Below are 24,179 nucleotides of genomic sequence, written 5' to 3' on the forward strand. Positions count from 1 at the left end.
CAGCAATGACATTACAGAAGTACTTTAATTACTGGCGCTGCAGCTGGTACTCAGCCCACAGGGGCAGAGAGTAGATAGAGCCTGGTGAGTAGAACAACAGCCTAACAGATGACAACATCAGAACTATATTACAACCCAGTCTCTTGTAAACATTGTAAACACATCCACTTAAAGAAGAAAGGCAATTAAAAGAACAGCAAATCTTAACCTATATTCTAACCCCAGATGAGCAAATCTCAGTGCAAAACATAAGTAACATTAAAAAACAAAACAAAACAAAACAAAACAAAACAAGCCAACTTATTTCCTCTAAAAATCACCAACCCCTTTCTAATAACTCCTAACTAGCATTATGCAGATGAAATTCTGGATGTTAGGATTGAAGAGAATGATTAAAAATATGGTAACATTATAAGGAGGACCCCACTATTTTCTACAAGAACACAAAGAGGCTGCTGAATGAAATGAGGAAGCCAATTCACAACATAAAAAGAGAGTAAAGAGATAAATACTGAAGAAAACCTAAACCAAAACAATGATGGAAACGAAAAGAACAGTAAGTCAAATAAACTCCAGGGGACAGCTCACCAACAGGATGGATCATGTGCAGGCAGACTACTGGGGTATGAAGTCTGTTTTCTGGTGTGAACCTAAGGGTCCTTTCTCCGGCTGTCCTACCCTCCCTCCGTCCCTCCCTTCCCCCCCACTCCCTCCATTTCCTCGAGACAGGGTTTCTCTGTGTAGCCCTAGCTTTCCTGGAACTCTCTCTGTAGATGAGGCTCTGCTGCCCCTTCTAACCCTTCCTTCTAGCCCCATCCACTCTTCTGTGACACTCATAGACCCCACCCCCATTTTCTACCAGGGACCCCCCCCCCCAGTGGCTACACTAGTCTACAGCCTAGCAGGCAGCCTTTACTGTCATCTGGTCCAGCCTCTCCAGAGTTACCCCTTAGTTCTGCTGAAGCTCCAGCACAAGTCTCTCCTCTCAGCCCACTTCCTTTCCTCTTGGTGTGGACCCAGGGTCCCCTAGTTCTTTCAGCCCATCCATTCCTCTGTGGCACCCTCTGACCCCAGATGCACTTTCTACCAGGGACCCTAAGGTCACCACACTTGGCAACAACAACTAAAGAAGGGAACATCCATGCAACAGAGCATGTTCTGTTGGCTGAGGTGTTTGAAGTGTTTCTCGCTGTTGAATCTTGTCTAGGCTCTGTGAAAACAGAAGCAAGCAGTTGAACAAAATAATGAAAACATTTCAGATATGAAAGTAGAATTTAACAAAGAAACAGAATTACTAAAGAAAAGTCAAACTAAAATACAATTGGAAGTGAAAAATTTAACAAAAACCGCATAGGTAAGCCTCACTAAAGACATAAAAAAAAGAATTTCAGGTCTTAAAAACAAGGTAGAAGAAATGGATAGCTTAGTCAAGTAAAATGCTAAATCAAAAAAAAAAACAAAAAAAATACAGACAGAAGCACCCAGGAAATCTGAGACATTATAAATAGACCAAACGCACAAATGGTAGATATGAAAGGAAAGAAACCCAGGTCAAAGGCACAGAAAATATTTTTAACAAAAATTACATTAGAAAATTTCCCTAATCTAAAGGAAAAGATGCCTATCAAAGGTACATAAAGCACACAGAACACCAAATGTATAGGACCAGAAAGGAAAGAAATTCCCCATGACACAGTAAGCATGAGACTAAATGCGCAGAGCAAAGAAAGGATAGTAAGGGCTGCAAGGGAAAAGTCGTGATATAAAGGCAGGCCCATCAGAGTAACACCTGGCTTTCCAGGGAGGCTCTGAAGGCCAGAAGAGCCTGGGTGGATGTTCTACAAACTCCGAGAGACCACAGATGTCAGTCCAGACTACTATAAAACCAAAATCAAGCAATTTCTATCTACCTATTTAGGTCTACAAAAGTACTAAAAGGAAAACCTCCATCTCAAGAGGTTAACTAGAAGAAGGACACAAGGAATCAATAATCCCAGAACAATAAATCAAAAGAGGGATAAAACCACCTACACCATAACAAACTAGCAGAAATCAGCAAACACGGCTCTCTGGAGACTCTCCACAGTAATGGTCTCAGTTCCCCAGTAAGAAGTCACAGACTAACAGACTGGACTAGGAACTGGGATCCATCTTTCTGCTGTAGTCATGAGCACATTTCACCATCAAGGACACACAACACCTTTGGATAAAAGTTTGGAAAAAGTATTCTAAGTGAATGGACCTAAAAATCAAGGTGACGTAGCTATTTTAATATCTGACAAAATAAGACTTCAAACCAAAACTAATCAGAAGAGAGAGGGAAGGACACTCTGTTCGTGTTAATGGAAAACTCCACCATGAGGATGTTACATATCTAAACACTTATGCACCAAACACAAGAGCACCCAAGTTCTTAAAACAAATATTATTATGGCTAAAATAACACATTTACCCTCACACGGACAGCAGGTGACTTCAGTGCTTCCCTCTCACCAACAGACAGATCACTAAGAAGAAAATTAAAACCTTTTTAGAATTAAATAAAAATAAAAACACAATAATATACCCAAACCCATGGAACTCAATGAAGTTCCAAGAGGAGGCAATTCACAGAACTAAGCATCTAAAAAGACCTGAGTGATCTCGAGTCAGTACTGGACAGATCTGGAAGCTCTGTAACAAAACTAAACAAAACCCCGAAATAGTAGATGGGAAGAAAGAAAAACAGGGCTGAATCGATGAGATAGAAACAACAGAGATGAGACACAGAATCAACGAAATGAAGGCACCAAGTAGCTGAGTCTCCCTCAGGCCTCCCCACACGCTAGCTTGGCTGTAGTCACTCTCAGTTCTCACTGGTGAAACAGTCATCCATTCTTTTGTTCCTTCTGTTCTATATCAGCAACCTCTCCAGCTGCGATGACTCCTCTGTGGAGAAGGACATGCCTTCTGCTCAACAAAGGTTTGCCAGCCTTCTCTGAAACACTTCATTCTCCCTAGGCTGTGACATTCTCTATTCCACGTTTTCTGGGTTTGTTGCTGGAGACAACCCACAGAACCCAGGTCTTTGTACATAAGCAGGTGCTATACAGTTCTCAATGATACATAAATCTTCTTCATATTCGCGGAGTTCCTTAGCACTGACCATCATCTGTTTGCATTTCCTCTCTCTAGGGCTTAGAATACATAATCAATAGGAAACCAGTTCTCTTCTTTTTTTTTTTTTTCTGATGGATTCTGGAAAGGACTTACAAGTAAGTAATTATAGCAAAATATAAAGATCACAGACAAGGAACTGACATAAGAGAGGCAACTGAGCTTCCTAGGGACAGCTCGCTGATAGGTCTCCTGGAGATCCAGAGCTCTAAAAACAAACGCACACAAGTTTCTGCCTCTCCTGCTGTTTCTCAGTCATCCCATCCTGTGTGGCTCTTTCCACTTTCACAAGTCAGGGCTCTCACTGTGCAGGGCATTCCTGGGTCTCCAAGAGTCCTGGCTCTGGTTTCACCTATGTATAAGTCCCCTTCTTTGATGGGGACTTGCCTACAGAAAGCCATCCCAGCATGAGATCAGGACAGATGGAATTTTTTCCTAAATTAAGAGACAAGTTTTCCAACCAGACGGTAGAGCCATCAGAAAAGATGAAGTTAAAAAGAAGGAGGATAAAGGTAAAAACAGAGAGGGGAGGAAGGAGTATTCAAACCCATCCAACTGCTCATTCTTCCGTCCATCACGTCTACCCGCAGTGGCTCTAAACTCAACACTTGAGATGCTCCTAAAACTTATCCAAAGTTCAGCTGGGGGCAGGGACTCAAAGAACTCCGGCATGACTGCCATGTTCCTCTTGAGCACGGATTGAGTAGCTGTGGCCTGGCTTGGAGATGTACCAGCACAATAGCCTGAGTGGACGCTACCTGTGTGGGTGCTACAAGCTAACAGTGGCGCGATCAGTAACAGTTACTGCTTAGCCTACAGAAAAGCAGAGTTTAGTGACCTTAGGGTTAGTATTAGCCTAGACCCACAGTTCTTCCTGTCTTGCCTCTAAAGTGTTAACATTTTCTCATCATGGAGTTAGGCCACTACAGCTACAACATTATGTCTACATTTAAGGAGAAAAAGGACAGCATGGTTCTGGTTCTAGATAGTCATTAAGAAAGTAAAATCTTCTCCAAACACTAATCTACTGTCTGGGCCACAGAGTCTCACTGTTTCCCAAGTGAAAGGCAGCATGAAGAAGGTACTAGGAATGGCCAAAATCCCTTCACAATCTGTCCACAGAGAGAGAAACAGACAGACAGACGACACACCAAGGGTTGTGAATGGCTCAGAACCATTTACATCTGCGTGTCTATTCATATACACATACATAGAACAAAGTTTGGAATGGCCTGAATCAGCCTACATTTCTGTGAGTACACTTGACACAACATGAGCCATGTTTCCATCTCTGTCTCAGCAATCTTGTGTGGTGTTGGAGAGGGGTGGAGGAGACAGAGCCCAGCAATATGGAACCTGCTGTGCCACAGCTCAGCAAGGGCCACAGTGACAGAGAAGAGTCTCTACTCTAGGAGAATCTTCTAAGTTGAGAGACACTGAGTTTGCCAACCAGAAGGCAGAACCAGGAGAAAAGATTAAGCTAAAGAGAGAAAGTATGAAGATGAAAACAAGAGAGAGGTATAAGGGCTGGGTCTAGGGCCACCCGCAAAGGCTTCAGAGCTAACAAGAGCTCCTGGAATCTCTACAACCTAAGTTATCTAAGTACAGAGGTTCACAAAAATTTTAAAGATTATTAGAGTCTTGAAATCAAGAGATTACTATTTTGATTATAAAGATGTTAGTAAGAAAATAATTTCAAAATGAACTAGGAACGTGAGGGTACTCTATCCATAACATCTATCGTCCCACTGATTACCAGGCTGATTCAGCTGAGCTGCCTGGCTAGGTGGGTATCCCTTCTCCTTCACCAAGCCACGAGCGTCCCTCCTGAAGCTATGCTCAGTCTCAGAGAACAACTGACTGAAATATGTCCCCTGTTAGAACCTCCAAACAAAATGATCCAGGATTTGCACATGCCCTGCAGACTGCTCCTATATACTTCATGTCACCTCTAATAATTATACCCAGTGTAATATAAATAATACCTGAAGAGCTGTTATGCTGTACTGTGGATTTTCCTTTACACTGTGTGAATATATGTCACTGTGATTGGGTTGACAAAGAATTTGACTGACATGTCCAGTATAGATGCAGTTTAAAAAAAGTATTTTCACGGGGCTGGAGAGATGGCTCAGTGGTTAAGAGCACCGCCTGCTCTTCCAAAGGTCATGAGTTCAATTCCCAGTCAACCACATGGTGGCTCACAACCATCTGTAATGAGATCTGTGCTCTCTTCTGACTTGTAGGCAGAGTACTGAGAATACTGTATACATAATAAATAAATAAATAAGAAAAGACTTTAAAAAAAAGTATTTTCAATTTATGATTAGTTGGGGAACCTATGGCTACAGAGAGAAGGTAAGTATAGAAATATGTACACAGATCTTTATACATATAGTCTAATCTAAGTTTTAATAAATGTATGCACACTTACTATGTACTGGGTGAGGATACAGGAAGAGCAGCCTGGCTCCACCCTGCTGTGCACACAGGGATATGAGCTTGGACCAGGGAAGGCATTGTTTCTCTGAGGCCAAAGAGGATGACAAATGCTTTTCTTCAAACTGAGAAGACCAGGTCAGGCCCTGGAACAACCTGGGGTCCTGAGCAAGGACGCAGCAGTTGTCAGGGTTGGAAATGACACCCATCTGGGAGCTGCCGATGGAGGATGACCATCCGTTTCCTTGAGGAAACATGCCTGCCTTGCGCTTCCTATGAAGTGCCAACTACAACATGAAAAGGCTAGAAAGAATGCTGACCCTGTGACCACAGCGTGGCTGCCACCATGGCTGTGATGAACGACTGTACCTGTAAGCTCATGAGCTGTGAGGTTGATTTTCCTTGGAGGCACAAGGCCTGAGCAATAAATGCATGCAGATCTTCCAGGGAAAGAGTGTCCACCTGAAAAGCACAGAAAAGGGCCAGTGTGAGCCTACATTTGTTATAAATGTACAACACACATATACACACAAACACAGAGAGAGGTGCACACACATGCACAGCCTCTACTCTCATCATCCACAACTCTACGACACAAAGCTCTCCACAGGGTAACAGTGCAATCCCTTCTGCATAAAATGTCAAAAACGGATGACTCAGAGGCTGAGGTGGGGTGGCCAGGACTGGGGGAGCAGCCAACTTCAACAATCCTGGATGTCACCACTGTTCTTGGATCCCAGCTACATAATTAAGGGACCCAGAGGATGAGGCCCTTCTGTTCTCTGGAATCAAAAAGTGGGAGAAAAACAAAGGGAGAACTGAGAGAAACACAGACAGGGAGGGATTAACGTAGCCTTTAAAATAAGTTATGTGATCCAAAGACAGGGTGTCTCTGCCTACTCGATCTCATACGCTCCTGAGGCTGACACTGAGCTGAGCCACTAAGACAGTAAATCTTCAATGCTATCTCTACTGGACTCCGTTATCACCATAGAAGTACACTCCTTCTAGGAAGGCTGTCCTTGGAGAAAGGACCCGTGATGAATGTGGGTGCTGCCATCCCATGGGTAGAGGTCCTGGACAGATAAAGAATGAGCTGAGCAGGCTGGCAGTGCTCCAGAGGCAGAGGCAGGCAGATCGCTGAGAGTTCAAAGTCAGCCTGGTCTATATAGCATGAGTCCCAGGATAGCCAGGGTGACACAGAGAAACCCTGTGTCAGCATTGGCTTTTCTTTGCTTCCTGACAGTGAAAGCAATGTGCCTTCCCGCCATGATGAGCTGTGAACAAACCCTTCCTCACTTAGGTGCTTCTGTCAGGCATTTGACACAGCAATGAGAAAAGCAACTAATAAAACTGTCAGCTCTCTAGGGCTGTGATAAAACAGCATGGCCAGAAGCAGCTTGGAGGGGGTATTGTGCTTAAACTTCCAAATCATGGCGCATCATCAAAGGAAGTCAGAGCACCTGGTGGCAGGAACTGAAGCAGAAGCCATGGGAGGAGCTGCTTATTAGCCTGCTTCCCATGGCTTGCTCTGCAGGCTTTCATAAAGAACCCACAACCACCAACCCAGGAATGGCATCACCAACAGGGAGCTGGACCCTCCCACAATCATCAGTAACAGCAGGTCCCACAGGCTTGCCCACAGGTCAGTTTGGTGGGGGCATTTTCTCAGTCAAGGTTCCCTCTTCCCAAAAGACTCTAGCTTGTGTTAAATTCACATAAAAGTAGCTAGCACAATAATCACACTTGTAATCAAGTAGAAACAATATGTTAACTACTTATGAAGTAATTCTACTCTAACACAAGAGCTCTTTTTGTGGCAGCAAAACCTATGGGGACAGAAACAGGACGATGACAAATCCATCGGAGAAATTTAACCAAGAGCACCTGGAAAATAAAATTCTTGTATACCTCCTTAAGATAAAATGGCCCCCCCAAACCAGAAAGAACACAGGCTTTATGCCACCCTAACCCTGAAACTCTCCTGGAAAGACGCGGTCCAGCACTTGACCTAGGCACACACTAACACTCAAATGAAGACACACGGACACGCTGATAACTACCCTCTTCTATGTCCATTCCAAAAGAGGCACCACCTTTATACAAATGAAAGCAAAATCCTGCAAATGTAGGATCTGTGACAAAGTCAGCACACATACAGATTTTAAAATCCGTAAACAGCTATCTCTGCTTAGACTGAGGCTCATTACTATTTAATTCTATCCACAATTAGTCAGGTTTGTGGAGGCTGTTCTTAAAACACCTGCCTAGCCGGGCGGTGGTGGCATATGCCTTTAATCCCAATACTTGGAGGGCAGAGGCAGGCGGATCTCTGTGAGTTTGAGGTCAGTCTGATCTACAGAGTGAGTTCTAGGACAGGCTACAAAGCTACAGAGGAATCCTGTCTTGAAAAAACAAAACCAACCAACCAACCAACCAAACAAACAAACTGAAACACACCTAGGGGACAGTCTAACTCTCAAGTGTCTTTCTCACAGGTAACTAAGCATGACTGTTAATTTGATGGGGTTTAGAATTCCCTGTGAAGAGGCCTCTGGTGGCCTGGGGGGGACTTTCCAGTCTGGGTTAACTGACTGGGAAGAACAGCAAATGGGGTGGAGATCCCAGGCTGAGGACAAGGGAAAGCTGGGCTCCAGCACTTATCCTGCTGGGCGGAACCCAAACAACTGTCTTGTGCCCCTGCCACCGTGAGCTCACTCAGGACAGATTTTATTGTAGCAATAACCAAAGTAACTATTATAAATACTTTCCCAAGACTTCCTCAAATCAGACTTAAGTCTTGTTAAATAGATTGGAGTAAATCAAACTAGTTTCAACTCGATTTTCATATAATGAATGATATGCAATTCTACTCCATGCTGTAACCAAAAAGGGCTAATTCAGGAGACCTGGCTCAGTGGTTAAGGGCATTTGCTGCTCTTGCAAAGGATCGGGACTCTGTTCCCAGTACTCACATGGTGACTCACAACCACTCACATCTCCAGGTCCAGGGGAATGCAGTGCCCTCTTCTGATCTCCATGGGCACCAGGCATAGAAGATAGCACACATGCATACATGGAATGGGTGGAACCAGACACTCATACACATAAAATGAAATAAATTTTTTTAAAAAGTTAATTTAAGCTCAACTACATAAAACCATGATATTTTATAATTTATCTATCCTTCTAGGTCTACCACAGTATTCTAAAAGGACAGCCAATCCTGAGAATAAACACACACCACCACTGACTTGCTGACACACTAACTTTCTGACTTAACCTCTTCGTGACGATCCTGAAGGATTACTTGTGCTCTGTGGAAAGAAGTCATGGGAACTGGCCCACAGAAAGACTCACAGCGCTCCAGGAAGGTGAGGCCAGACCATGTGGCAGATGTAGCACGTATATATTTATTATATATGAGAACCGTGAGCTCAGTTTACCTGGACGAAGATGTAGATTAGGAGGCAGCACAGAGCTCTCAATGGGCTCTCAACCGCCTGCAGGTCTTCTCTGGAGGAGGAGAGGTTGAAGCAGGCTAGCAACGTGTCCAGGCGCCGGGCCTGCACTGCTGGCTCTCGGCTCAGCCACAGAACTTCCAAACTAGGTTTTGCCCCTGAAAAAGACAGTCATATAGCATGGTCCCGACAGGCTTCTGGAAGTACAATGAAGAATGATTCATCTCTCCCCTGATTTACTTGGGGCATCAAGGCTTAAGTTAATAGAACCAGAGAGCAAATGTGGGTACAGCTTTCTGGTTTCAAAGAAAACAAACCCACAGGGCCGGCGCATACTCGCTGACCTACCCTTTCTAGTATGTAGGTTTGTAGGGAAAGGGGGCTTTCACTTACACTCATGCTGTTTTCCAGAAGAGACAACCTTCCATTCAGGGATCCAGTAGCAGGATGGCAGGCTCTGAGGAAACGCCATCTGCCCACCCCTTCAGTTGGCTCTAGCCCCTCCAAATTGGTGGTTTTGACTTTTATGTACCAAAGAATCAGTTGCAGAGACTTAGTGGTGCATTTTCTGGGATACACACAGACCTGCTGAGCATGAGATATGTGGATACAAACCACCGAGCACAAATCCCTAAAAGGTAAATTTTCGGGGTCCATTTCTATACTATGCAGATACAAAGAAACAATTCCAATGGGGGGGTGGGGTCCTTACTTGTTAAACTCGACAAGGACAGATGCTGTGAATACAGGTGACAAACAGTGAGTCTACACAAATACGGAGGTGCTGGTCTAACAACCACAGTGGCAGCACCTCTCCCACAGCTGTGGCTCTCTGCTGGGCACTGACTCAAAGCCTGTGCCAAAACTCCAGAGTAACTAGGGTGGAATGTCTCACATGTTCACCATGAGAACAGAGCAGCTAACCAAATGGTATCAGAAGCCCGTGATTCCAAGGGAATTCTTTTTCCTTTGTTTCAAACACGATCATTCACTCTTCCCAGTAGTGAATTTCCCACCATCAGGAGCCAAACAAGATAGCAAGTCACCTGCAGTGCTGAAAAAGCTAAAGAGTTTCATTTACCAAAAGCATTTTTTTGTTAATATTTTCTTTGGGAGAAAGAAAATGTAATTGTCACCCAAGAGACTGGTACTAAGAGATCGCACTCCAAGGTCGCGAAGGGTGTCTGAGAATCTATTGGACATGACTCCCAGCGTTTATGAGGGCTGCTGCCGTGAGCCTCTGGACTAACAACCGCTTTGTTTTATATGGTTGAGAGAAAAAGAAAACTTCCTAGCACAAGCAAATACAGAACCCCAGCATCAATTCAGAGTTCATCGGTTTCAGTGGAAAGTTGCTGTGCACATGCTGCCTGTGACTTCTTTCAGTTTGATGACACAGGCTACCAGTAAGACAGCCACGGGGCCTACAAAGCCGACATGTTTACTATGAGACATTAGATGTAAAAGGCTTGCTAACCTCTGATATAAAGGAAATAATGAATGTCTACCACTATAGTTATTCCAAAAGTATTTAGAAAAGTTTCTTCACTATAAAAGTCAGATGCTGCAAATTTTTAAGAAATAAAAAAAATGTAAGAAAAGCAAAATACCCTACACTTTCCCATGCAGACATTCTATTATTTTAAAATACAGGGATAAGACAGTACGAAGACTGTCACCCCCACCACAGTGAGTGAAGGGTGTAGTTCCCCAGCTGCTCCAGACAGTAAAGACCATTTCTTCAAGAATATGATACTTCTGGATACATAAAAGCTTAATGCTAAAAAAAAAAAAATTGGAGATTTGCAAAATATATCCAGAATCACTGCAAGTGGTGACCGAGGGACTCCCTGACTGAACAAGTAGTGACATTTCTCACACGTGGCCTTCATTTGTTCAGAGAGTCAACTCTAAGAGATAGCTTTAGACAGTGAGGTGAAGATTTGAAGCATCTGTCCAACAGTCCTGGGGGCAACCCTGTGGGAGAGAGCTGACCTCGCATCTACGTTTAATCCTCAGCTACCAACGGCAATCAACACAGGTCAACAATCGCTCTTTTCATTCCTTGTCACAGAGGTTTCTGATCACCCCAGTACTGATGTCTATAATCCAGGTCAGTTTATACAGAGCAGACCCACGTAAAAGACGGCCAACTACTGTCTTGGAAGAACTTGCAGTAAAAAGATTATGCATCAAGTGTAGTGGCACACACCTTTAATCCCAGCACTTGGGAGGCAGAGTCAGGTGTATCTCTGTGAGTTCAAGGTCAGCTTGGTCTACTCAGAGAGATCCTGTTGCAAGTAAGGAAAAAAGATCATGCCAGCAAACCAAGATTTAAGAGTGCAAAGACTAAGAACTGGTATTTAGCTTTCTGGCAGATAGACGCCTAGCATGCAGAAGTCCCTGGGTTTAAATTCCAGCTTTGTAAAAGAAATGCAAAGATTTTACCACAAAATTACTGAAGGTCAACTGGAAAAACAAGAGAACCTAGGAAGGGGTTCTAAGAGGTTTTCATGAAGAAGGGACAGGCACATGTGGCTGTTGGGATTAAAGACCTGTATTTGGTTATAGTCAAGCCATCTTAGTTTACAAATTAAGTAAGATATTTACCTCTGTAGGGCAAGTTCTGGGCCCAGGAAATAACCCAGTATCTTTTTATCTCTCCCTGTGAGTTAAGTAGGGAGACCTGCAGGCCCCAGGACCCAGAAGTAATTAGCATTCCCCGTTAGCAAACATCTACAGACCCTCAGTATTTCCTTATCTCTTCCTATCAGCTAGGGCTGTCTCCAGACCTGATACTCCAGTTAGAACAATGGCATAGCATCCGACCCTCCCCCGCTGCCTGTTTGCTATATAATGCTCCTGAGAGAAAATAAAGTTGGCAGCTTGATCAGAATACAGACTTGCTGTCCATTCCTCCCCTTCAGGGCCCGGGCTCCCGATTCGTGTCCTGCTGGGCGGGACATGTGGCCTGAATGCTTTTGGAAGAATGCTTCTGGAGCTGCAAGCAGGCAGCAACGAGCACATGCCAAGCTCCTCTTCCTTTCTCATCTTCCCATCCAACCAAGTATAAAGATCAGTACAGCTGAGAGTCCACCGACAGATGGTGAGATTTCACCTGGTGTTCCCTTTATTTACACACAAAAGCCTAACACCACATTAGCTGCCTGACAGGCAACTGAAAGAACCAAGGATTATTTCAGCTCACAGTTTCAGAGGATTTCACTACATCACAATCATGATGGCAGCAGGAGCGGCAGCTACTCACACTGCTACCCACCATGAGTTGTAAACACAGACTATAAACTGAAGCAAGTAAGGCCCACTTTTAGTGACCCACTGCTCCAGGCAGATGGTACCTCCTAAAGTGTCCACAGCACTACTATCCCAGGATATGAACGAGCCTGTGGGGCAGTTCAGACTTAAGTGGAGAATCTTCCACATGACATCAGCTTCTGAATAATGTAGCACTATGGTGGGTACCAAAGGCCCAACTGGGAACAAGACAGGCCCGGTTCACAGTCAGGGAGCAGCAGGGACTAACCAAATGATGGCACGAACACAGCTACAACAGAGCTCCGTGAAGAAGTCAGACGTGAGCGAAGACTGAAGAAAGGATCAGCTAGTGTGGAGAGACACTCAGCGATGGGAAATATCCCAGGCCTTTAGGATAGGAAATAAAGTGGAGGTGGGTACGAAGGGAAGCCGAGACCACGTGTATGACAGAGGACCCGGCTGAAATGGGAGCTGACGGGAAACATCGAAGGGGAATGGAGGGGCAGGCCAATCCTAAGAGAAGCTGAGGTCCCTACACCACAAAACAGGGGCATCCATTACAAAGAACTGTGGACGGTAGTGCAGGGGAAGGGACAGACTGCTTCTCTGGCTCCTGGTCCTCCAATGCTGTGGACACAGGGGTGACAGACAGACGGACACAGGGGTGACAGACGGACACAGGGGTGACAGACGGACACAGGGGTGACAGACAGATGGACACAAGGGTGACAGACGGACACAGGGGCGACAGATGAACACAGTGGTGACAGACGGACACAGGGGTGACAGATGAACACAGTGGTGACAGACGGACACAGGGGTGACAGACAAACGGACACAGGGGTGACAGACGGACACAAGGGTGATAGACGGACACAGGGGCGACAGATGAACACAGTGGTGACAGACGGACACAGTGGTGACAGGCAGACACAGTCGAGACAGACACAGTGGCGACAGACAGACACACACAGGGGTGATAAATGGACACAGTGGTGACAGACAGTTACAGTGGTGACAGCCAGACACAGTGGTGACAGCCAGACACAGTGGTGACAGCCAGACACACACAGGGGTGACAGACGGACACAGGGGTGACAGCCGGACACAGTGGCGACAGTCAGATGGACACAGTGGCGACAGTCAGATGGAAACAGTGGCGACAGTCAGACGGACACAGTGGCGACAATCAGATGGACACAGTGGCGACAGTCAGATGGAAACAGTGGCGACAGTCAGACAGACACAGTGGCGACAGTCAGATGGAAACAGTGGCGACAGTCAGATGGAAACAGTGGCGACAGTCAGATGGACACAGTGGCGACAGTCAGATGGACACAGTGGCGACAGTCAGACAGACACAGTGGCGACAGTCAGATGGACACAGTGGCGACAGTCAGATGGACACAGTGGCGACAGTCAGACAGACACAGTGGCGACAGTCAGATGGACACAGTGGCGACAGCCGGACACAGTGATGACATGTCAGTCAGGGAATAAAAGCAAACACGGAACTGGCATGCTCCAGTCTCTCCTCCCAACTCAGTGCCTTTTCCTAAGAGTAGCAACCACAGTATAACCTGGTAACTCAGAAGTACAGTCCTGGGCCCACCCGACTGTACCCAATTAGAAAATCTTGGGAGTCAGCCAGCAATTGTGCTTTGCATTTGGGCCAAGAGATTCTGATACTTGCAAAGTCTGAATACCACCCAGCATCCTTTGGGTCCTTTACAGTGTAAGGTATTCTTACCAGGGATTAGAAACTGGCTCTTGAGAAGCCTGGAAGTGAAGAGAGCTACTAGAGTAAAAAACCACACCCCAAGCCGGGCAGTGGTGGCGCACGCCTTTAATCCCAGCACTTGGGAGGCAGAGGCAGGCGGATCTCTGTGAGTTCGAGGCCAGCCTGGTCTACAAGAGCTAGTTCCAGGACAGGCACCAACGCTACAGAGAAACCCTGTCTCGAGAAACCAAAAAAAAAAAAAAAGAAAAAGAAAAAGAAAGAAAAAACCACACCCCAAATCTTTCTTTCAAAATTTATTATGTGTGTGTGTGTGCTTGTGTGATGTGCACGAAGGAGCTCATCAGATCCCCAGGAACTGAAGTTATAGGCTGTTGTGAGCTGCCATGTGGGTGCTGGGAGCCACAGACAGGCCCTCTGGAAGAGTGTGTTATCTGCCCGGCCATCTCCCCTGACCTCAAAATCTCTCTCTTTCGAAGGGCAAAATTTTATTATATTTATGTTCAACAGACAACTCAGCAGTGCACAGTTAGCCCAGTTTGGTGGAGAGGTCTCTGGTCTGTATCTTTTCCAGCTTGGCAATGAAAGGCACAGATTCTTGGACCTTGGATGTTGCCTCTCAGACCTAATTATATCTGCCATTGTAATTAGTCCTGGTAGCTTCCACAGTGTAGCAAGAGTTACTCCGGCTTCGGAGTTAACCTGTGTGAAGGCAATGATGGTGCATGTCTTCCTGTGGACCAGTGCCCAGTCTGGCTTTCTCCTTGATGATCCAGTAGGGGACACTATCTTGCAACACAGAACAGGCAAAAGACCACCAACACAATTGGGTCTACATCAAGACGGATCACTGCCAGCTGAGACTTCGTGGTCCCCACCAAGGAGTGACGGCACTGACCGCCACTCAAAGGACAGGGGTCTCTCAGTGCGGCTGCCCCCTTAGCTGGTAGCTTTCTTCTCGGCACGAGTCAATGGATTCTTCTGCTTTTCTTACTAAGTCTTTGGCCTGTACTTGTGCACAGGCTTAGGAAGCTGGGCAGATGTTTGATGGTCCAGGGCCTGGGTGAATTGCAGGAAGTACTTAAAGCCATTTGTGGTGTGGGACAATTGTCTCTATTCTGTCAATTATATTTCAAATAAAATCGAATTGGTCAGTAGCCAGGCAGGAAGTATAGGTGGTACAACCAGACAGGAAGTAGAGGAGAGTCAATGAGAACAAGAGAATTCTGGGAAGAGGAAAGTTTGGTGCACAGTTGTGATCCTGGCACAGAAGAAGCAGGATGTGACTGCCTCACCAGAAAAGGTTCTGAGCCATGTGGCTAACACAGACAAGAATAATGGGCTAATATAAGTTATAAGAGTTAATAAGAAGCCTGAGCTAATGGGCCAAACAGTTTATAACTAATGTAGTCCTCTGTGTAATTTCTTTGGGACGTAAGGATTGTGGGAACCGGGCAGGACAGAAAGCTCAGACAACTCATTTGTAGCTTTTTGCTGCTGTAGCTGAATGGATTGGGGTGAGATCTGTTTGGGGCTAGATGTCTTATGTAAGGTCAAAGTTCTTGGGCCTTTTCTCAAATAGGATCCACCATCTTTTTGGCCTCCTGCTTCTTCACAGCAGAAGTCGCTGGAGCCTCCTTCTTCCCCTCAGTGTTTTCTTCTAGCATTTTGGTGGAGTGGAGGAAAGAGCCCCACCCCTAATATCAGAGAATTTCATTTCCAAATGCAATCAATAACTTGTTTAGTCAGGAAACACCAAATGCCCATGCACACTGAATGTAGGCGATAAAGCATCTCTGTGGCCTTCTGGAGTTGTGGTCTTGTATGACACATGGTATGCACTAGTGTAGGTGATAAAGCGTTTCCGTGGCCTTCTGGAGTTGTGGTCTTGTATGACACATGGCACACCAAGGCTTTATCTCCAGGCATCATAAACAAGTACTCCAGAATATGTGACCTCCGATGCATATACACAAAGGCTTTTGTTACAGGACTTTTCCTTCTCCCATAGGTTTCTAGTATCATTTTTACCAGTGTAGGGTAGGGTGTGGTTTGAAGGATACCTAGATTAATTCTTTTTAACAGTAAGATTTAAGAAAAATAACTAATTGGTTGCCGAGGATGCCCCAAAATGAGATTTTTTTTAGATAAATAACTGTATTTTATAAAAAGTACATTTAAAAAAATTGTCATTGAAATATTTATATAATATTTGTATAGACAATGACATATATTATTTTTTATGTACATAGGTGCTTTGTCTGCATGTATGCCTGCAGATCAGAAGAGAACATCAGATTGTAAGCTGCCAAGTGGGTGTTGGGAATTGAACTCAGGAACTCTGGAAGAGCAGCCAGTGCTCTAACCGCTGAGCCATCTCTCCAGCCCCAACAAAAAGTATGTTTAACAGAATTATAACATTGATGTGGGATTCCCCTCTGCATGCTATATGCTTTATTACCATCAGTTAATAAAGAAGCTGTGTGGCCAATGGCTTAGAAGAGTAAATCCAGGTGGGAAATCTGAACAGAGATAGAGTAGGTGGAGTCAAGTAGACGCCATGAACATTTACTGGTAAGCCACAGCCTTGTGGTGATACACAGATTAGTAGAAATGGGTTAATTTAAGATGTTAGAGTTAGTTAATAAGAAACCTGAGCTAACAGGCAAAACAGTGTTGTAATTAATAAAGTTTTTGTGACATTATTCAGATCTGTGGCTGGGAAATGCACAAGCAGTCTCTGCCTACATAAAGTGATCAGTTCAGGATATCAGCTAGCATAAGAAAGAACTATATATACTATATACACCCTCATGTACACACAGACATGCACATGTGGGCAAAAATCACAAATGCACAGACACACATGCATGCATACGCACACACATGCATGTACACGCGTGTGCGTGTGCGCGCACGTGCACACACACACACTTTCATTCACATGCACTCAGACTCATTCACACTGTGACACACAAGCACGCACACTCTCAGATAATCATTCTCTCTCAATTCACATACCTGCACGCATAGTCTCATCTAGACTCTGAGACTCCTAAATTTCCTGTGCAAGAAATGGGAGCTGAGGTGTTTACAGCCAGAATTCAGAGGCCAGAGTATACACTCTGATCTCCAGACCTCTGCGAGAGAACATCAGCTCAAAACCTAGTTACAAATGTGGTAAAAGTCTGTGTGCACAGGTAGACAGCCCTACATCCTTTAGGAAGGATGGAGCCCCAGAAGCCAAGCCAGGGGGCGGATACTTCTGAAACCTGCAAGACACATCTGGGGGATTACAGTGGGGTTCCCCAAATAAGTACGAGCAATGCTGAGCTTGTGTTTTCACAGCTATAAACACCAATGAGTGCATAGGATGTGATGGTAAACATGGAAGGTGTGAAGCCGGCACCTGTGTGTGCTCTTCATATGAAAATAACCAAATTAAACGCCAGGGATTTTTACCTTCAAGGGTTTTCTCCTTATCTATTTCTAAAGTGAGAAATGTAACTAAAGTTAAACAAATAAAAACGTCCAGCAAACAGAACTGTCTGGCTTGTGTCTGCTCAGGATAAAAAACATGAAGCTAACAGGTAAAGAAAAAACAATAAACAAAACCCCTGAATGCTCATATACAAGTGACTCTCATCTGAATATATTTCAATTGGCTATTTCTCATAATAGAAAAATCTTCATATATAAATGAAGTAGATTGCACTAGAACACTGAATTCTACCCACAGGTGGCTAAGCTATCCACTTTCATGTTTGATTGCTACCCTGCTTCTATCTGGTGAACTCAAAACAGTCAAAATGGCTACTAAGAGGTGCCGTGTAAAGACACTTCACGGTTTCAAACTGTTTTTAAAGGTGGTCCACAAGCTGCAGGGCAGGTGACTTTCCACGCGGTCACATACATTCAGGACACAGAAATCTTTCCTGATCTAGGTATATCATGTCAGGGCAGGAGGAGCTAAAACAAGAGATCAGAATCAGAAATAGTCAAATACAGCTTTTTCATGAGAGTCTTCAGAGATGCTGTGCCGTGCCAATGTAAGTCAGATGCCCTTGTTTTCTTATGTGCTGAACAACGTTTGAAAGTTATTCAATAGAGCCAACCAAGAAAACAAGTGTACTCAGTCAGCCTCTGAGTCAGACTTCTGAGATAAAGGTTTACTTAAAATGACTCAAAAACAACACTGAGAAGAAATCACCTATTTTCACCTAAGGACTGTCTAGTTCTGCAGACAGGCATGATTATTTCAGACTCAACCCTCAGGATACAAGACCATAAATGAGAGGGGAAGAAAGTGGAGAGCATGGCAGCTCATGGAGGAATATGTCCACTCCTTGAGCTGGGGAATAACAGCAAATCCCTTCCTGTGCTACAAAAAACCATCTTTCACAATGTATTACCAAGTGGAATACTGTGCATGCGCGCGCGCGCACACACACACACACACACACACACACATGAATACAGGGGATATGCCCATCAGTGAGCTCTCCGAATACAGCAGACCAGTGCCTCTGACCACTTGAGCTGCTATAACAAAACACCACACACTGGGCTATAGCAGCAAAACTGTTCCTCAAGAGTCTGGAAGCCTTAGACTAGTATCTAGGGAAGGCACATTTTCTGGTGCACAGACACTGTGTCCTCATGGGGAAAGGAGCAAGAGAATGTCCTGCGCTGTCCCTTTATAAGGGCACAGCTCCCACCTGATCATCAGCCACTTCCCGAAGGTCCCCACCTGTCTAAAATCACCACATTCCTGCTCGGTTTCAATACGTAAATGTGGAGGACATATTTACTTCTTTTTCTGTTTCCTTGCTGACTAACTTTTAATTCCTTCCCCTTCCTTTTTTCTCCCCTCCCTCCTTTCTGAGCTACCTCCTGTTTACTCCTTTTTGAGACAGTATCTCACTGTACAGCCCAAGCTGGCTTGAATCTGGGCCCCTCCTCCCCTGGACCCTTGCTGAGGTTATAGCATATGCCACTACATCCAACTCCCCTTACAAATTTTAAAAGAATCTCTATTTTTTTCCTGCAACCCTCTACCTCCCCATACTTTGTTGGAAATATCTAATTTATTTTTTATTCTACTAGCCAAGCAAGCAAGCATCACCACATGTACTGTAAGAGGGAACGGCCTTTAACGAACTACAGAAACGATCCCTGGAAGTGTAGTCTTGGAAAAGCCTTTACAGAGAAAAGAACAGAGAAGGCTCGCTGAAGAGTGGGGTACTGTGAGGAACCAGTGAAAGTTACCTCTAAAGAAAAAAACTAAAATCTGGGATAGGGATGAGACACTCAGGGCTGCAACAAAGTCCCTGTGAGCCCTTCCTGATGACCTCCGAGACGGCAGACAGGACCTCACTGTATCACAGGCTTTGTAGGTGAGAATGCTTCCAAAGGCACATCCCAGGTTCCCACCTACCCTAAACAGGCCCACCTCCTAAGTTCCCCATAATACCATCAAATTTTGACTCCATCAATGGATTGACCCATTGATTAGGTCAGTGCCTTCATGATCCAGTCACAAAAAGCCTATCAGGTGGCTGAAGATAGGGCAAAGTAGGTGAAACACCTACAGAAGCATGAGGACCTGATTTCGGTCCTCTAGAACACACGAACACACACACACACACACACACACACACACACACACACACACACACACACACAGAGCCAGGGGTGATGTCTTGCGTCTGCAATCCCAGGGCTGAGGAGGTGGAACCACAGCAGGCTCTGTGGCTCACTGATCAGTAAGTCTAGCCAAATCAATGAGTTCCAAGTTCAGTGAGAGACTACCTCTAAAAAATAGAATCAAGCTGGGCGGTGGTGGTACACGCCTTTTATCCCTTTTATCGGAAGGCAGAAGCAGGTGGATCTCTGTGAGTTCCAGGCCAGTCTGGTCTAAAAAGAAAATCAAGGTGGACTGAAAGATCCTTAATGGGGACCTATACTCCCATTCTACCCCAAAGCCTATCAGTTATGAGCTTTTTATCCCTGGAGTCTTTGGGGTATAGGAATTGAAATCTGTATCAGTTAACAGGTAATTCTGCAAACAGACATCCACAGAGTGTGTTCTTTCTTGAGCTGACACCCTAAGATGGACAGCTGAAAGCTGTACTGTTGTGGAATAGAACATCTGTCTAACTATCTAAACATGTATGCATTTGTTTATGTTTATTTATTGAGTTGTGTAAACGTGTGTTGTTTTTGTTTTATGCTGCATTTGTTTACGTACTATGTAAGGATGTGTTGCTGTTTTGCCTTGCCTGCCTAAAGTACCTGATTGGTCAAAGAAAAAGTTGAGTGGCCAATAGCTTTGCAGAGGAGGAATAGGCAGGGTTAGTGGACAGAGAGAAGCTGGGAGCTGGCCAGTCAGTCAGAGGCCAGACAATGGGGGCTAGCCAGCCAAGGACCAGCCAGCAGGGGTCAGCCAGCCCAGTCAGGCCAGGGGTTAGCCAGCCAGGCACGGAGGAAGCAGGAAAGCAGAACATACTGAATGAAAGAAAGGTTAAAACCTCCAAAGCAAAACACAGATAAAGAGAAACAGATTAAACTAAGTTGTAAGAGCTAGTGGGACAAGCCTAAGGTAAGGCCAAGCTTTCACAATTAATAAGAAGTCTCTGTGTCTTTATTTGGGAGCTGCTTGGTGTCCCACAGAAAATGCCAGCTGTGCCGTACATACCTTGAACAGTCACCTGCAGAGGACGAACAAGGTCTGGGTGCTTCAGGGAGTTCCCAGGGTACACAAACCACTCCTTGACCACCGGGCCGCTGCGGGCTCCATCTGAGTAAAGACAAGGGGTCAGTGGTGCAGGAGGACAGCAAAGCCCCTGCATGCCCATCTGCCTCATGAATGTCTCCTTTCACCCTGCCCCCAGGAAGGTGATGACGTCACCAACAGCTGTGTTCCTGCAGTCTAACACGGCCCATTTCTTTCACACCGCTTTGCTAAAAAGCAGAAAACAATAAAACCAGAAAAACCTGAGCCAACTGAAAGTTTACAATAATTACTTGCCAAACATGCAGAACTTTTGTTTTTGAAAAGTCTAATGTAAGTTTTGAAAGTGATTTCAAATACTGAGTTCAAGACCAGGAGTAGGCTGGAGAGATGGGTTGGTGGTTAAAAGCACTTGTTCTGCCGGGCAGTGGAGGCACATGCCTTTAAACCCAGCACTGAGGAAGCAGAGGCAGGTGGATCTCTGTGAGTTCAAGGCCAGCCTGGTCTACAGAATGAGTTCCGGGACAGGCTTTAAAGCTACAGAAAAACTATCTCAAAAAACAAACAAACAAAAAAGCACTTGTTCTTACAGAGAACCTGGGTTCAATTCCCAGCACTCACACGGCCACTCTCAAACACCTATGACTCCATTTTCAGGTGATCCAACCCCTCTTCTGACCTCCAGACAGACACCAGGCATATACATGGTGCAAAGATCATACATACAAATATATCTTTGATACATAAAAAAGTATTAGAGACCAAAAAGGACTCTCCTAACGCAGCAGCTCTTACTAAACATTTTCACAACAGCGGAAAGTAGAGGGGGAGCAAAGTGGGAAGGCAGAGTAGGATGTGCTCACATATGACCCCTGCGAATTGTCCCACCCAGGCAACAGGCCTCCCTACTTCAACCGACGTCATTACAACGGTCCCACAGACATGGTCAGAGTCCTGCCTCCCCCACAACGGTCCCACAGGCAAGGTCAGAGTCCTGCCTTCCCCACAACGGTCCCACAGGCAAGGTCAGAGTCCTGCCTCCCCCACGACGGTCCCACAGGCATGGTCAGAGTCCTGCCTCCCCCACGATGGTCCCCACAGATATGGTCAGAGTCCTGCCTCCCCCACGACGGTCCCACAGGCATGGTCAGAGTCCTGCCTTCCCCACAACGGTCCCCACAGATATGGTCAGAGTCCTGCCTCCCCCACGACGGTCCCACAGGCATGGTCAGAGTCCTGCCTCCCAGGTGACTTCAGATTCTGTTGACAATGAACACTAAGTACAAATAAAGTAAAACCAGTCTATGCTTCCTGGGGAAGCTCCCCCTGGGACAGCCAGAAACCCTAGTGTTCCCAGGAGGCCAGGATTCAAAGGTACTCATGAAGGGTGATGAACACCCCACACAAACTCAGTGTGTGTGGCTGCAGATCCTCTGGCCAAAGGCTGGGAAAGTGTAAGCTGGGCTCTAGTGCTGGCCCATCATCCAATCTGCATGCTACACGGATGGGCTCTTCCAGACAGGCAAACTAATGTGGCCATTGACGCTCACCTACTGATATAAGAATCCAAATCTCCCACCTGAGCAAGGAATTCAATCATTATGGCTACTTCCTCTAAGAAATGCTACGAAATGCCAACATTCCAGGAAAGATAAACATACATTCAAAGATACACAGTCACCATCGGATTCACACCAGTGCAGAACAAGTCATTAAGACACTGCTTTGGCACAGGTAAAGTAGTTTAGAATGAAAATCTGACGCTTAGTTAACTATACTAGCATTAGTTCCCTGGTTTCTATGTTACCCTAAAGTCACAGATAATGCCATCTTTGGGGGATGCTGGATGAAGGTCACAGAAATCTTTTGCTGCACCATTATATGAATCTGCATTTCAAATTCAGCAGTGCATATACAGAAGTCATAAACAATAGCAAAAGTACCGAGTAATGAAAAGCTTTTAGGGGCTGGAGAGATGGCTCAGAGGTTAAGAGCACTGACTTTCCTTCCAGAGGTCCTGAGTTCAATTCCCAGCAACCACATGGTGGCTCACAAACATCTGTAATGAGATCTGGTGCCCTCTTCTGGCGTGTAGGCACACAGGCAGCCAGAATATTGTATACATAATAAATAAATAAATAAATCTTAAAAGAAAAGAAAAGAAAAGCTTTTAGGCTACACAAAAAATGGCCTGGTATTAGCTGAAGGTAAAACTGTGATGGAAAAGACAGACAATACATACACGGGGGGGGGGGGGGGGGGGGGGGCTGGAGAGGTGGCTCAGTGGTTAGAACACTGGCTGCCCTTCCAGAGCACCCAGTTTTGATTCCCAGCTCACTATGCTCTGGTCAACCATGGTCCTTAGCTACTCACTCTTTCTGCTATGTTCACAACATAAAACACTTTAGAAAAAATGTAAACATACTATAAAATGCTAAAGGACATCTGTTTATATTTTTAAAAATATTAAATTTTATATAATCGTTTTATGAAAATCTTATTTGCAGGGTATATAGATAGTACCAAAAAAACCACACCACACAGCAGGAAAGGGTTTTCGTTTTGTCAAAAGCACAAATCTTTCTAAGATATATGACATTTCATAGTGATAGTGCAATTCTCACTAACGACTGTGCTAACTGGATAGTAATGTATTGTAGCATTAATCTTTAAGAGCATTCTCAAGTACACATTTTACAGACAAACAAAACCTGTTGCCAGCTTGTCCTTCGAGAACTCTGTTATATGAGGAGCGGGCTGCTTGTTCTTCCCGGCCACCTGGCTAGCTTAACCCCAAAATAATCAGACAGAAATTGTATTAATTAAATACTGCTTGGCCCATAAGCTCTAGCCTCTTATTGGCTAACTCTCACATCTTGATTCAACCCATTTCTAATAATCTGTATCGCCATTTGACTGTGGCTTACCGGTGTGAGTCTTACCAGCGTCCCTCTCAGGCAGGAGAATCATGGTGTCTGCCAAGCTGCCCTTCTTCCCAGCATTCTGTTTGTCTATTCCACCTATCTAAGTCTGCCCGATCAAAGGGCCAAGGCAGTTCCTTTATTCAACCAATAAAAGCAATACAAATACGGAAGGACCTCCTACTCCAGAACACGGGACCAGCTGGCGCTCACCTTTCCAGTCCCCAAGCAGTAGTGCGTACACTCGCTGCCGGACGGGGCGGTAGATGAAGGCTTGGCTGGGCAGGGCTTGGTCCAGCTCGTCCTCCAGGGTGTTGCTGCACTCTATCTCCCCAGTGCTCATAATGTTGTACACGAGGTAGCTCTCTGAGTGGACATGGTGCAATCTGGCAACCTGCTCAAGATTAAACAAACAGACTTCTCTTTAAAACAAACAAACCTTCAAACAGAAGCAG

At 45.1% G+C, this 24,179-nt stretch overlaps 1 protein-coding gene across 3 annotated transcripts in view; it reads right to left on the bottom strand.

Annotated features, from left to right (window-relative positions):
- Fam120b (family with sequence similarity 120 member B) overlaps positions 1 to 24,179 on the bottom strand; it is a 53,334-nt gene that overhangs the window by 16,868 nt on the left and 12,287 nt on the right. For all 3 annotated transcript variants that reach the window (XM_057761461.1, XM_057761459.1, XM_057761460.1), the window contains exons 3-6: positions 23,938 to 24,118; positions 20,768 to 20,869; positions 9,042 to 9,214; positions 5,965 to 6,057 (exon numbers count right to left, since the gene is read on the bottom strand). In XM_057761461.1, the coding sequence (XP_057617444.1) occupies positions 5,965 to 6,057; positions 9,042 to 9,214; positions 20,768 to 20,869; positions 23,938 to 24,118 (549 nt within the window). The remainder of the gene's footprint in view (positions 1 to 5,964; positions 6,058 to 9,041; positions 9,215 to 20,767; positions 20,870 to 23,937; positions 24,119 to 24,179) is intronic.

This window comes from Chionomys nivalis, chromosome 2 (assembly GCF_950005125.1).
Source record: "Chionomys nivalis chromosome 2, mChiNiv1.1, whole genome shotgun sequence".
Lineage (NCBI taxonomy): Eukaryota > Metazoa > Chordata > Mammalia > Rodentia > Cricetidae > Chionomys > Chionomys nivalis.